The sequence below is a fragment of the Rattus rattus genome, chromosome 14 (genome assembly GCF_011064425.1).
Source record: "Rattus rattus isolate New Zealand chromosome 14, Rrattus_CSIRO_v1, whole genome shotgun sequence".
Classification (NCBI taxonomy): domain Eukaryota; kingdom Metazoa; phylum Chordata; class Mammalia; order Rodentia; family Muridae; genus Rattus; species Rattus rattus.
The window spans coordinates 5,754,469-5,768,554 of NC_046167.1; the positions used below are offsets into that span (position 1 = coordinate 5,754,469).

General features: G+C 47.7%; 1 protein-coding gene across 1 annotated transcript in view; it reads right to left on the minus strand.

Moving 5' to 3' along the window:
* Positions 1–4,042: 4,042 nt before the first annotated feature.
* Mllt10 (MLLT10 histone lysine methyltransferase DOT1L cofactor) overlaps positions 4,043–14,086 on the minus strand; it is a 125,762-nt gene continuing 115,718 nt past the window's right edge. Inside the window, exons 18-23 of the mRNA XM_032885013.1 lie at positions 12,865–13,053; positions 12,434–12,522; positions 11,932–12,296; positions 11,171–11,267; positions 7,621–7,818; positions 4,043–5,672 (exon numbers count right to left, since the gene is read on the minus strand). Coding sequence (XP_032740904.1) covers positions 5,628–5,672; positions 7,621–7,818; positions 11,171–11,267; positions 11,932–12,296; positions 12,434–12,522; positions 12,865–13,053 — 983 coding nt within the window. The 3' untranslated portion in view covers positions 4,043–5,627. The remainder of the gene's footprint in view (positions 5,673–7,620; positions 7,819–11,170; positions 11,268–11,931; positions 12,297–12,433; positions 12,523–12,864; positions 13,054–14,086) is intronic.

Genomic DNA, 14,086 nt, shown 5'->3' on the forward strand with positions numbered 1-14,086 from the left:
GGTAGGAGCCAGGCCTTGCAAGGATGTGGCCTGTCACTGAGATGTTGCCTTAGAGTACAGGATAGTTTCAACAGTGGATGGATCCACCTGACAGTTGCCAGGACCCTTTTGGGAGTAGCTGCTATGCAGCAGCGTGCTTTCGGTGAAGCTTCCCTGGGAAGCCTCTCCATGACGCTACCCTCTATGCCCAGGAGTGTTCTGTGTGGCCACCCCTGGCAGAGGATGGGAGACATCTCTCGAGCGATATCATTTTTAGTCCCAGCTCATCAGAAAACACAGGTTTGTGTTAAGTAGCTTATTTGAAAATGGCAGACTGATGATCTGTAAAGGCTTTGAGCACCCAGCTTCTCAAGTGCAGTGTTCCTTTTTTGGGGTAATCACACAGGTTTCTTAACTGTCGTTGAGTATCACCAGTGTTGGTGGTGAAGCTGTCAGGCCAAGAGAGGCTCCCCCATGTGAGCTCACATCCCTGCCTGGGGTCCTTGATCTATTATGGATGAGAGTAGTGGCCGAAGTCACACAGACCCACAGGCCCAAGAACCAGAGGCTGCTGAACAAGTCAGGACCTATGCCTAACCGACAAGGACGTGGCTTGTATCTTCCCAACCCAAGCCAAGGGCTCTGTGGGCCACTGCAATGTCAGGTTCTGAACCCCACTGTAGGTCTGTGTCCTTACCCCAGTGGGGATGCAGGATTCTAGAGATGGTAGAAGCCATGAGGCCAGGGTGGTCCATCCTCCAAGCCCCAGGTCACTGTCCAGAGCAGAATCCCTCACAGTAGGACTCGCATGCACTGAAGATTGAATCCATTGCAAAAGCAGCAGGCTTCTACTGTGTCCAAAGCCGGCCGGCTTTTAGCAGGAGACTTGCGTGCCCTGATAGGAGCAGGTTGTGGTGCCAAAAAGGTCTCCTGTCGGCCAGCCAAGGAGGGAAAGACGTGCATGAGGCAGAATTTGAGATAAAGCAAGTAAATTTGATTGTCAAATAAGAATTCTGAGCCGGGACTGTGGCCCGGTAGATCCTGCCAGGAGGAGGTCGCTCTCCAGGAAGCATGTGTTCACAGAAGCTGCCCTGCGCCCTCTGCATTCACACTGTGGTGAGTCACACACAGCCCAGCCCACATACACACATGCACACGAATACACGTATCTTAAGGTTTTTAAAGAATGTCTTGCTTTTGTTTGAAACTTTAAAGGTTTGGGGGTTTGTTTTTTGGTTTTGTTTTGTTTTGTTTTGGCATGAGTGTTCTCCCTTTGTGTATGTCTGTGGACCAGAAGAGGACACTGGATGCCCTGGGCCTGGCATTATGGATGGTTCTAAGGTACCATGCATGCATGGACGTAGGTGATGGAAATCGAACTTCAGTCCAGCCCCTTGTTTGAAGCTTTAGGAGGAAACTTCAATGTGCTCCACTAGCTGCAGTGTGCTGTTGGTGGTCACACCCATTTCTACACAATGACACCCCAAACCCAGGATGTTACTGTTAGGAGGTAAGGCCTCTCAGGGTGATGAGCTGTGGCCAAAACTCAACATCTCCCCCTCCACCTAAGGTCTCAAAGACAGGCCAAAAGCCCCAATGCTCATGTAGGGGAACCAGTTTATTAGGGCTACCTCAGAGCAGTAGCTTATGGGTACTTTAAGCAGCCACATTGGAAGGTCTGCACCCAGCAGGGATGGTGGCTTCCCAAAGCTACATCGAGGGAGCCAGCTCCCTAGCACTATACTTCCCCTCCTATAGCGTCTAGCACCTTCCAGAGACTCCAGAGCACGTGCAATTAGACCAGAATTGCATGCAGACAGCTGTGGGGGGTGGGGTGGGGTGGGGGTGGATACTCACATGGCTGCTCCCCATCCCCTCCTTTCCAGGATGTGAGTCGAGTCTGGCAAGGAAGCTCCGCTGGGCTCCTGGGGATGGTGTCATGGTGGAAGCCCACAGGTTTACCCGGAACTTAAGCAACAAAGAATTCAGCTCCTAAAATTCAAACTCACATGTGCCACTTGAGTAAAGTAACAAAAGTCAGTCAAAAACCTGTGAAAGTACAATATTGTGACTTTAGGAAACATAAGGGGAAATGTTTTAAATGGGATGTGTGTGTGTGTGTGTGTGTGTGTGTGTGTGTGTGTGTGTGTATCATAAAGACCGAAAAGAATAATGGGGGACTCCCTTTTCCCCCCCTAGTGTTTCCTCTTTGGTGACAGGGTGCTGGGTGTCCTTGACTTTGTTGCAAACATTGAGAAAGGAGTAACTGTAGGCTGGCCCATGACAGAGACTTCTAGACCTTCCTGGTTGGGACACAGTAAAGTAGTCACTAAGCCCTCCAAGGCCCGGATCTTAGCTCAGTGCTTCAGGAGCAGCCACTCATGTCTTTTGAGAGCCTTGCCTTAATTTTGAAAGCTCACAGAGGTGGCTGGTTCATTTCCCTCTGTTGGTTTCTAACACTGGACCACAGGTTGACCTTGAACTCCTGAGCCTCTTGACCTCCCAAGGTGCTGGGGTTTCAGGTGTGTACCACACCCAGCTGTACAGTCTCCCATGGATTTGATCATTAGTACATGAACCACACAGCAATAGCAGTAGGGGCCCTTCATCCTAAAACCTCTGCCCCTGGTTTCAGAAACTGTCCATGGAATGGAGGGCATTATCCCTCCCTCTGCTCTGTTGGGGCAACATAGCAACTTGGTGAAAAGGCAGCAGGGAGCAAGGCTGCAGGCCTTGAGAGGAACTGGAACTGAGGGCTGGAGACCAGCCCAGTCCACACTCAAAAGACAACCAAGGGAAAGCAAGCCCCAAGCACACCAACTGGGTGCTCTGACCTCCTTGGCTTCAACGTGCAATGCTTGACACACGACATACAAACCCCAAGATGCGGGGACGAACTGCTCACAAAGTTGGACAGTGTAAGTGCTGTCCAGGGGACAAGCTGACCTGGGTACCACTGCCACCTCCAAAATGAGCCACCTATGTGTCCTAGCCAGATGAAGAACGTACAGGTACAGGTCACGCTTTGAGGAGGGAACTGGTAAAGCAGAGGGAACCCTCCTGCACAGTGGACTGCAGACTGATGAGCAAACAGAGCTGCTGCAGCTGCCCTCTTAGCTGAGCTCTGGAGAGAAGACAAGGCTCTCCTGTTTCAAAAACCAGTTTGTATTTGGTTGAATGTTTGCCTGTATGTATGTAAATGTACCATCTGCATGCCTTGTGGTCACAGAGGCCGGAGAAGGGGTTAGATCCCTGCAGTAAGAGTTACAGATGGAAGGGTCCCCATGTGTGTGCTGTTGGTCAGTTTCGTTGTCTCTTCCTACAAACCTAATTCACCCTGTAATAAACTTGGGAACTTAGGGCTGGAGACAATGGAGTACTAACTAACCGGAGACACTAACTGCAAGGAGCTCTTGGTTCTGTCCATAGCACCACAGAAGCTAGGTGACAACACAAACCTGAAACCCCACTCCCCAGGAGTTCATGGAAAAAGAACTGCAAGTTCCAGGGCAACCTGAGCTACCTACAAAGAGTCCAAGGCTGGCCAGGGTGCATGACCCCTATTAAAATAAAGCAATACAGTTAGGGGCCCAGGGTTAGTTTTTCCCTGCTCACTCAACTCTTCACGGCCAAGAAGAAACAACATGCATGCTCTGGTTCACTTATGTCTGGGCAAACCATGGTGTGTCCAAGGATCACCGAACACATGTGCGTTTCTGTTCCAGAGAATGAAGGACTGCCCTTCATTTACTCTAAATATGTGAGCAGCAGGATTTAGTTTTTAATCAAGTGTGCATGCTACCTTTTAAGAATGTGGTATAAATAAACACCTCCTCCAGAGCGGATTCCCTTATACTGCAGATCCCCTTATATTGCAGATCCCCACCCACCCTCTCCTCAACAATCGCCTGCCATCTCTGGGCACAGCTGGGCAGCCCATGCTGCTCTGCACAGCCTACCCTGAGAAATCCGACAAACTCCCCCCAGACACGCCTGCAATGGTAGGGAGCACCGCACACCTGAGCTCAGGACAGCCACCTCTCCGAAAAAGAAGGGCACAGGGTTATAAACATCATTAAATTTTATTAACAAAACTTTGTACATTTTAATACATGTGGAATTTTACATCTAAAATAACAGCGCATTCAAAAAATTTACCATTTATACAAATTGTTACAGAATAACAACCAGTGGGTCAAATACGTAAAATAAAAAACCACACTGATTCTTTTAAATTATCTACAAAAGGTTTGACTTTCTTTAAAATTCCCCTGAACATATAAAAATAAATTAATTTTACTTTTCAATTAAATCTACCAATTAGAAATATTACAAATCAAAATATCAAAGTTATCTTATGAATTTTTCACATTACAAAACAGATTCACAACCTTATTTACACAAGTGAGGTAAGAAGTGTGCAGTGTCACTCACAGGAGACATACTGCAGAGCGAGCGCGCTCTTCCAGCTAAGCACACCGTGGAGGTCCAAGTGCGGCTGGTCTTTCCCATTAGTAATTCATGCATTCCAGACACAGATCAATGATTGTATCCCCAATTGTTTGGCCTACTAGTCTGCCATATTGTCACAGTCAAGCGCATGGTGACTGGAACTCAAAGGCTGTGGGGCAGGTTTAGGAACCATGGCACAGGCGCCATTGTTCCAGTGGGTGGTTTAGAGAGATAAACAAGCACAAAGACTCTTCGCAAATCTACTTCTTTCCTTGTGGACAGTTTGCCTGAGCTCTCTATGGTGACACAGAAAGGTTCAGCAAAGGCAGAAGCATGCCCGGGAAGGCTGTCGGCACAAGTGGCCTAGCCTCTTGGACAGAGCCTGTTCTACCCAGGAAGGTCCCAACAGGCACTTGATTGATGCCAGAACCTTCCACATTGGTATCTCTTTCTGAAAAGAACCATTCACTTCCAATTGACCTGGTTCTCCCAGCAGCCTTGGAACTCGCTTAACTAAAGATCTCTTTAAATAAGAGGTTTTAACACACACATCAAAAAAAATAAATTTTTTTTGGAAAAGAAAATTACTGTTAGCAGAAGCAGTTGTCTCCATCCTAATTTGATCTCCAAATGGCAAATCTCATTAGAAAGGAAGTTCTTAAAACACATGCAAAGCCCCAGTTGAGGAATTGCATAACCACAATATTTAATGAATACAACTCCAAGAGAATTACTGATTTCTTCTCTTGGAGGTCTCAAAACTTAGGATCTGCCCTATGGAACAAGCACACTCTATCCCAATAAGATAATTCATATTCAAACTTTTATGATAAACCAAGTGGTCTGCAGATAGAATAGTCTTCAGTTTTATACGTCTCCAATTTGTACCAAAACCAGCTGTGCACAAAGCACATTGCATTTCTCTTGGATTGGTAAACTCACTGCATGTGAATTATTTCATTGACAAAAAGTTATTAATTTTTCTTCCAAAGTTCGAACACTTTGGTAGGGGATGGGGATATAGGAATTCCATTTCAGTGCAACAAAGCAACAAGAAAATTAATCAGAGCCTTACAAGGGCATGGGTGGCATCTTCCCTGTGCGTCCTGCCGCCCTTCTTCATAGCTGTGGCAGACACTGCAGCAGCCAGAGAAGCACAAGCCAGCAGGAGAGGCAGGGTCGCAGACTTTCCGGTGTCAGCTTTTCTCTTGAGCTACAGGCCCAGTCTTATCACTAAGTCTCTGCAGTTCAAATCAAAAATTAGAAGCATTAGTTCAACCAGTGTTGGCCAAGACGAGACAATCCCCTCTAACTGCGACCGTCATTGATACAGTGATTTCTCCTCAAGTCAGCTACTCTTCTGCATGGGGAACACGGATTTTCTAAGGACTTCACATCACCACACTGGACACAGGGAAAGGCACAGAGGTGGCGAGCCCATCCTTGGCTATGGTTTCAAGGAAAGGATATAGTGTCACCTTCCTAGACCCACCTTCCCACAGGAGGCACAGCTATGGCCAGTACTGAGTTTTTACGGACTAGGAAAAAGCCTAAGTTGGCCCCTCAATTGTACATGTTCCCTGAGCTTGGACCTCTCTTAGCTCTTGCCTATTTTAAGTGAGGTTCCACCTACCATGTTAAGAACTGAAATCACATTATGACGTTGTACTCCTCAGATCTTGGTACCCAAGCAGGGATGCCTTAACTTCCCTCTCAACCCAGCTCCCTGCTGGTTTTGTTTGAGATTGGGTCTCAGCAAGGTGTGGTAGCACCTGTCTTTTAATCCAACATGAGGGACCAGAGACAGACAGGTCCTAGGAGTTCAAGGCCAGCCTGGTCTACACAGTGAGTTCCCGGACATCCAGGACTGTACAGAGATCCTGTCTTGAGGGAGCAGGGATGGGGGTTGGGGGGTGGGATGGAGGAGAGGGGAAGGGGAGGGAAGAGAGAGGGGTATATGGAAAAAGAGACAGAGGGCTATGGAGCCTCTCTATATGGCTCGAGCCTCCATCTTTAGCCACCCAAGAGCTGAGGCACGTACTGCACCCCATGAGGCTTCACTGTGGTTCCTCCATTAACAATTAATCTAGTTTTAATGTGGAAAATATCCATGAGCAAAAGCACAATACACTGTATCAAATGTCCACATAAACGCAGACTCACTGACAGGGAAAGGGGCAATGCCCATGGTGATGGCGCGCACACTCAGGAAGCAGGCGCACTCGGCAATGAGCCCAGACTTTGAGCCAGTGTACATTACTAAGTGAAGGTTAAAGTAAAACGAGAGAAACCAAAGCAAGGGGCGTGCAACGTCAGTATTCGTATCCACCCCTCGGGTCCTGCCTGTCTCTCCGCTCCTAGCACCAGGTCTCCATGCTCTACTCTGCGGCACCTTCCGACAACGTGAGCCACGTGCAGGCTGTTCCTGTAGCCACGCCTAACTTTACCTTGACCCCCTTAAGGGTGAGATGCTATGACTTACAAATTATCAAGTCAGTAACCTTAAATTTTAAAATTGTAGCTGCAATTAGGTTTTGGGAGCACTTATATTACGTGTGTGTGTGCACATGCCTGTGGGGGTGGGTGTGTGTGCACAGGTGCCTACAGAAAGTGGGAATGGGCTTCCTGGAGCTGGGGGCAGTGGGGTGCTAGACCCCGAACTCAGGTGCTTTGGATGCTCTGTTAGCGCTGGGCCTCTCTCCAGCACAGCAATCGACTTTCTCAAGGCAAGTGGTACAACGTTAGGAATCCTGCCCTAATTGTGTATTTACCATATCAAAAATATAACTCCATTTTAAAAGTAAGTTGGAACAAGGTAATAAAACATATAGAATTAAATGGAGAAAAATTCTATAACTAGTCAAATTAAAGTCTTTTTAAAGAAAAATGATCTGTTTTGAATTAATAATCTGTCTCATACGTCTTGCTAACAAATCATTTTAGAAAATGCTATATTATAAATGGCCTTAGAACCTTATATGCAAATTCGGATCAATATACTTAAGGGACACTCTCCTTGCAATATATCCAGCTGCTAAAACAACTGATCCTCACGAGGAAAACTCAGAGGAACACCCGCCCTGGTTCCCTGGGAACCCTGCCTCCAAGGTAATACATACATACATACATACATACATACATACATACATACATACATACATACATACATACATACTACAACATACTTACTGTGACTTTCTGGCTTGTGCTGTCCCCGTGGATGGTGAGGAAGGGGTTGGTGGTCGCCGTGTGGAGTGGGGGCGCCGGAGGGCCTGCCAGGAGGTTGTTGATGGGGATCTGCGTGGGCCCTGGGAGCTGCATCTGCTGGAGCTCGGGGGGATGGTGCTGCTGCTGCATCAGCTGGTACAGGAAGGCCTGGTGCTGCTCCTTCAGCAATGGGACACAAGAGCAGCCTCAGCCAGGGAGTCAGCAAGCCTGCCTCCCCCATCTCTCCTCTACAGTGTTATTTAAACCAGTCGCACTACAACAGGAGCCCAGTGTGGCGGCTCAGGCCTTCAGTGCCAGCATCTGGCAGGCAGAGGCAGGTTTATCTCTCTGAATTCCCAGAACAGCTCGGTCTGCATAGTGTCATGCCGGCCACGACTCTCTGAAGTCTGTTTAAAAGCAAACAAAACAAACACCAGCCTCTAGGGAAAGCAACTGCACTGGGTAATAACCCAGCACCACTTGGGAACTGACCATTTTTTGATTGACTGATGAGTTGATTTTTGTTTTTCAGGACAGGGTTTTCTCTGTGTAGCCCAGGCTGTCCTGGAACTCTGAGACCAGCCTGCCCCTGCTCCCCCCCCCTGCCCCTGCCCCCTGCCCCTGCCCCTGCCCCTGCCCTGCCCCTGGATTAAAGGTGTGACCACTGCTGCCGCCCGGCTGAACTGCCCATTTCCAAGACAAGTGGGCAAATACAGGAGAAGTGCACTCCGATGAGGCTGCCCGTGAGGAACAGAGAACAGGAGCAGCAGCAAGGGTGCTGTGCTGCTGGGCCCTGTGACCACACAAGCAGGCCATCTGAGGGAGGCCTCAGTTGAGAAAACGCCTCAGTCAGACTGGCCTATGGACGAGCTTGCTGGGCACTGTCTCGACTCATGAGTGATGCAGGAGAGTCTGGGCCACAGTGGACAGCACCAGCCCTAGGAGCAGGGCAGGTCACCAATGGCTCTGCTTCAGTTCCCGCCGAGGTTCCTGCTGTGCTGTCCCTAGGTGGTGGAGTAGCCTAGAAGCCAAAATTAACATTTGCCCAGGTGCTTTGGTCAATGTTTTGTCACAGCAACAGAGAAACAAACTGAAACAGGGTAAGTCACATTATAAAAAGCTACTCTAGAGGTCCTCACAGGGACCAAGCCCTGGCATAATTCTTTGCCACGGTTTCTAAAGTTGCCAACAACTCCTAACAGAAGGTATTTTCTTCCCGCAGTTTAGCTCTTCCTTCCTCAGCATCAGTTCCATTCAGGAGTCCCAGGGTGCTGACCACTGCAGTCCATGAGTGTCGTAGTCAGAGCTGCTGTCCCAAATCAGGAGCAGACAGAGCCTGCAGGGGATTACATTACCCCGTACACTGAGGAAGCAGGAGGGCGGTTCTTGAGCCTCAGTGAGACATTGTACAGGACGCCCTAGACCCCTGAGAGCCCCGCCAGACTGGCAGGCAGAAAGGATAGACGATGTGAGGTCAGGAATACTTTTGAGCAGAGGAGGGATGGGGAGGGAGGAGGGATTTAGAGTTGGCTGGGGAAAGGGACAGATTATCATCTCAGTATTATATCCTTGTATGACCTGACACTCAGGTATAGAGTGACTGCCTCGGTCTCCTGAACCAGCATTCAGGGATTAAAGGTGTGTGCCACCAGTTAAATGAGGTTTCTTCGTGAAGTCACAGTAGTATTTCCAAAAAAGAAAAGAAAGAAAAACAAAAAGGACTGTGCAGGTCTGACTTAGGTTGGAGCTGGGAAAGGCTGGCTGGGGTAAGGAAGAAGCGAGGTAGCCCAGTCTGGGCTGAGTTTACAATGCCCAATGCCCTCAGGGTGTGCCGTGGGGCTACACAATAAGCTGGTGGGCCCATGGCATGCAGCTCTGAAGACAGCTTACAGAGATCAAGTACAGCTGTAAGGGGCTGTGACATTATCAAAGTTGAGTGAAGAAAGATCAGCTGTCAGATATGACTGCTGGGTCAGGAAGGTGTAGCCCACGAACTCAGAAGTCTATACTGCCGTCAGCGGTGGGCAAGTAAGAGCTGAGTGTCTGGCTTTGGAAACGTCTATACAGTCAGTCCGGCCTGCACCTCCTGATCTCTGGCCTTTACTTCGCACATGTGAGGACTGCTTGGGGGTTGGGGGGTTTGCTACTGTAGCAGGACTTTTGCTACTTTGTGGGTTATTTCTTCCACTCTTCTCCACCCCTCTAACCACCTAACACTAGACAGGAGAGAAAAAGGATAGAGGGAAATGGGTGGCCTGACCCTTGGACTACTTCCTGCTGACTGGGGGCGCCAGCCGGGTTCCTTATGGCAAGTTGGAGCCTCACCACCAACTTAACAAACAGTGACCAATAGCAACCAACCAATGACCCGCCCCATTTATGTACCCTCCGAGGAGCTCTCAGAACTCCGAATGTCACAGCACTACACAAACTATCTGCACCTCACAAAATCATGCCCCTGATCAAGCACGGGGCAAATCACAGTCAGCTGCTGTGGGCAAACTAAAGCAGCCCATAACCTACCCGTGATTAAGATCAAACTGTATTGTCGGACTATCTGTCATTTGTTAGAGACCAGAGCTACAGCTGTTTTTGTTGACACATGTCTGAAATGCACTCTGAGGAAGCGGAGGTTGGAGGGCGGTGAGCTCAAGCAGCCAAGGCCACACCAATGCCACATCATCTCCAAAACAGGCAGCGTCTGTCTGTCTTTCACCTGGGTATCCTCCCACAGTCGAAAATTGTTAGAATACAAAGGGTAGAATATACATTACACAGTGTAGTTTAGGAAATTGTAGCAAACAGAATATACAAGATCTGTGCAGATGGCATGGTTAATCGTTCTGATTTACAGTAAAGAGTCGGCAGGTGGGCTCACTGTACGTGATAATGGTTACTACTTCTCAGGAAACTCTGCCGTCTATTCCTCCGTATCTCCGTAAAGTCAATAGCCAACCGTTTAGGGTTCCTTTTCTTGCTTTGATCAAAATGCACTACAGCTGTACGGTATAGTACCAGAGCCAGCTCTGCATTAGTGACTCCCGTGTCCACTGCTGAACCCACCTTCTCCCTCCTGACACAAAATGATTCCACACAGCAACCAATGTCTCTACGCTCTCAGTCATTTTCATGTCACGTCTGTGCAACATTCTTCAATGAGTTCTTTAAGAAAGTCACATGTGAGGTCCTGGTTCTGCTCCCAATACCACCAAAGAAAGAAGTGAAATGGCCCTCACCCTCACCTTACATCTGTCTTCCCTTAGACCATTTAATGCCTGCCCTCATCCTTGGAAGGTACCGTGATGCAAGTGTGTGCGCTCTCTACCTCTCCTCTCAGAATGAACGGCCAGGAGAGTACAGCTCGCACTCCACTCCCCAGAGCCCAGTTAACATTTGTAAAACAACCAACCCACAAACGGGAGAGCACAGGTAGGCCAAAGGGCTCGACAACTTCTAAGATCCACATCCACAGAGGAGGAGCCCATTCCAGTCACAACAGCAGACACTGACAAAAAGAACACAGTTCACTTACCGGCGTGAGCTGCTGGGAGTTCAAGAGCTGCTGGAACTGCTGCTGCTGGAGGAACATCTGTCGCTGCTGGTCCGACAGCAGCCCCAGGCCCGAGGCACTGAAAAACCAGCACAGCCGTAATGTCTCCTGTGCCCCCTCAGGGAGGGCAGCACGACGGCAGCCTCCTCACCAGGAACTAGCAAACTGCCTGAACTACAGTACTTCATTATGTACAAATCATTCTCTCTCCTTATATACGCAGACTTGACTGTCAGCGACAGAAACTCAGTCAACAAGTTAGGTTAAACAAACATAAGAATTCATCAGTCCATCACGTCATCGAAATCTATGTTAGAGAAGTATCAAAACTGCTGTTAAAATGTACATGTGACTGCCACAAAAAACACACCAAAAAAAAAAAAAACTTTTTAAAATTTAGTATAATTTTATGTAATAAAGAGAAGCAATATTTTAAGATAGATATTCCAGATCAGGACAATATATTTAATTCAACACAATATATTTAATGTGATACTGAAATTAATCTTTAATTGAATTACATCATTTTAAAAAACAAGCCTAACATTCATTAAGTAGCTAGCACTTAATTTTTCCTGGAGAACATCTGCAAAATACATTTAAGAAGCCTAACCCAAAATAAGGACAACACCGATAACATGTTGCATGAAAAACAAAAACAAGAACGAGGAGGAGGAGGAGGAGGAGGAGGAGGAGGAGGCGGCGGCGGCAATGACAACAGCATACCGAGCTCAGCATCTTACCTGTTAGTCAGGGCGGCGGCTGGCATGGGATGTGCTGCGTTAGGTGGCACACTGGTGTGGGTGAGCGGGGCAGGGTTCTGGGATATTGTGACCGGCGTCTGAATAACACCATTTAACGCTCCTACAATGCCATTGATTGCCAGCTGGTTACCTGGCAAAGCTCCAATTATTCCACCCACTGCGGACACAGCAGGAATGGTGGATGTGACAGTCTGCATTCCACTAGCTAGTGGCCCCACTGTCACGCCGTTCACCTGCTGAACCCCACTAACTCCAGAGCCCTGCTGGGCTGGACTCTGCCCAGCAGGCGGAGGAGTGGAAAGAGCAGAAGAGCTGCTGGTGCTTTGCCCACTGGAAGTCAGGTCCTAGGGGAAAGAGAATAAAACCCAAGTTGCAAAGAACGCAGCAAGCGTGTTTAACATAATTTTAAATCACTGGATGTAATGTGCAATGTTCCCAAGTACAACACACAAATGAACATAACCACACGCAAAAAATTCACCTGATTTAATACAGGAAGAGAATTGTCGGGTACAAAGCTGTTTCCTATATGCGGGCTCTTACTGCTGTTCAGAGAGTCAGTAGTAGGAGCTAGAAACAGGAAAAGATAGAAACAGGGACCCTGTTAGTTGCATCATGTGTGGGATTACGAGGATGCTGAAGTCACAGCTCTGTTACTCCTAACACTTACTAAATGGGGGTGGGGGAGAAGGTGGTGTCTTTGTACTGAATGTTGTAGCTTTATTTCAGTAATGAAATCTTGCATCTAAAGGATTTTATCATTAAACTATCCATTGAAGTAAAAGCAAACTCAAGGGACTTGTTAGGCTGTCTCTGCCCCTTAGAAGTAGCTGCTTCTTCACGGCAATGGTGGCCAGGTACTGTTCTCTGCATACATGACAGTAAGAGCCCGTCCGTGGTCCTTGTACTCACCGGTCTGTGCTGTGTATGTGTGTATCTGATGAGACGGGCTAGGGTTTGTCGTTATTGCTGGGAAAGGCACTGAAAGTTGTGCGTTCAACAACTGAAGACGTTCTTTTTTGGCAGTCAAGTTTTTAATCTGTTCTTCTAATCTTCGATTTTCAACTTGAAGTTGATGTAATGACTTTAACATTCCTAAAACTGGCAAATATTTGTGTGATTTTAAAGTAAAGACAACTCCACTCCCATGACTAAGTACTTTATGGTCATAGTGTGAATTGCTTCAGACCTAAACATGTGGAAATCGTGTGGGCTAATCCTGGCATGACTGAGCCTTGTTCCAAGGTCTGACTGTAGCTACAAACATCGTGTTCTATTGAGTGTGTACACAAGGAAGACTGTACACAGATGCACCACACGGAAGCTTTGCTGCATATACCTGTGTAAGCATGTGTGTCTAATAAACAGCAACCCACCCCCCATCACGTAGTTTCTATCCTCAAAAAAGAGGTTTCCTCAAAGTAAAACTTAATTAAAATTTCAAAGTACTTTTCATAATTTTTGTAAAAAAAAATAATCATGACAATAGCTGAGACTTACAATAGGAAAATTACCACCAATATGCTTTACTCAAATAAGGACATGCTTTCTTAGGTGTACTGTTTAAACATGCAGGAGCGGGGATGCAGTCTGTGGGGAGCGAGCATGCAGCTGGCATGCACAGGGCCTGGGCAGACTCCTCAGGAGCCCAAGCAGTCGCAGCCACAGCCACCAATGCTGCCACACAGCTGGCAGAAAGCCGGCCATGGCAGCTCTCGCCATGTCTCTCTGCAGGCTCCCAGCATGGAGCGCTGTCTCTGAAGCCCTTAACTTCTCTCTGGAGGACCAGGCCTCCTCATCTGTTAACAAACTTTGGGCCCTGCCTGACCACTTAGATACTGTGTTAATTCTTCCAAGGCAGGGGGGTTGGGGATTTAGCTCAGTGGTAGAGCGCTTGCCTAGGAAGCGCAAGGCCCTGGGTTCGGTCCCCAGCTTCGAGAAAAAAAAAAAAAAAGAAAAAAGAAGAATTCTTCCAAGGCTTGGACTTTCAACTGCCAATCAAGAGCACTGTTGTAATGGTGATGGACATCTGAAAAACTCCAGGTATGAAAAAGTCATATTTGCTTAGCATGAGCTCAGGGCCTTTCAAGGACCCTCTAGCATTACAAGATTTAAGTTTTATCCCCTTAAGGTG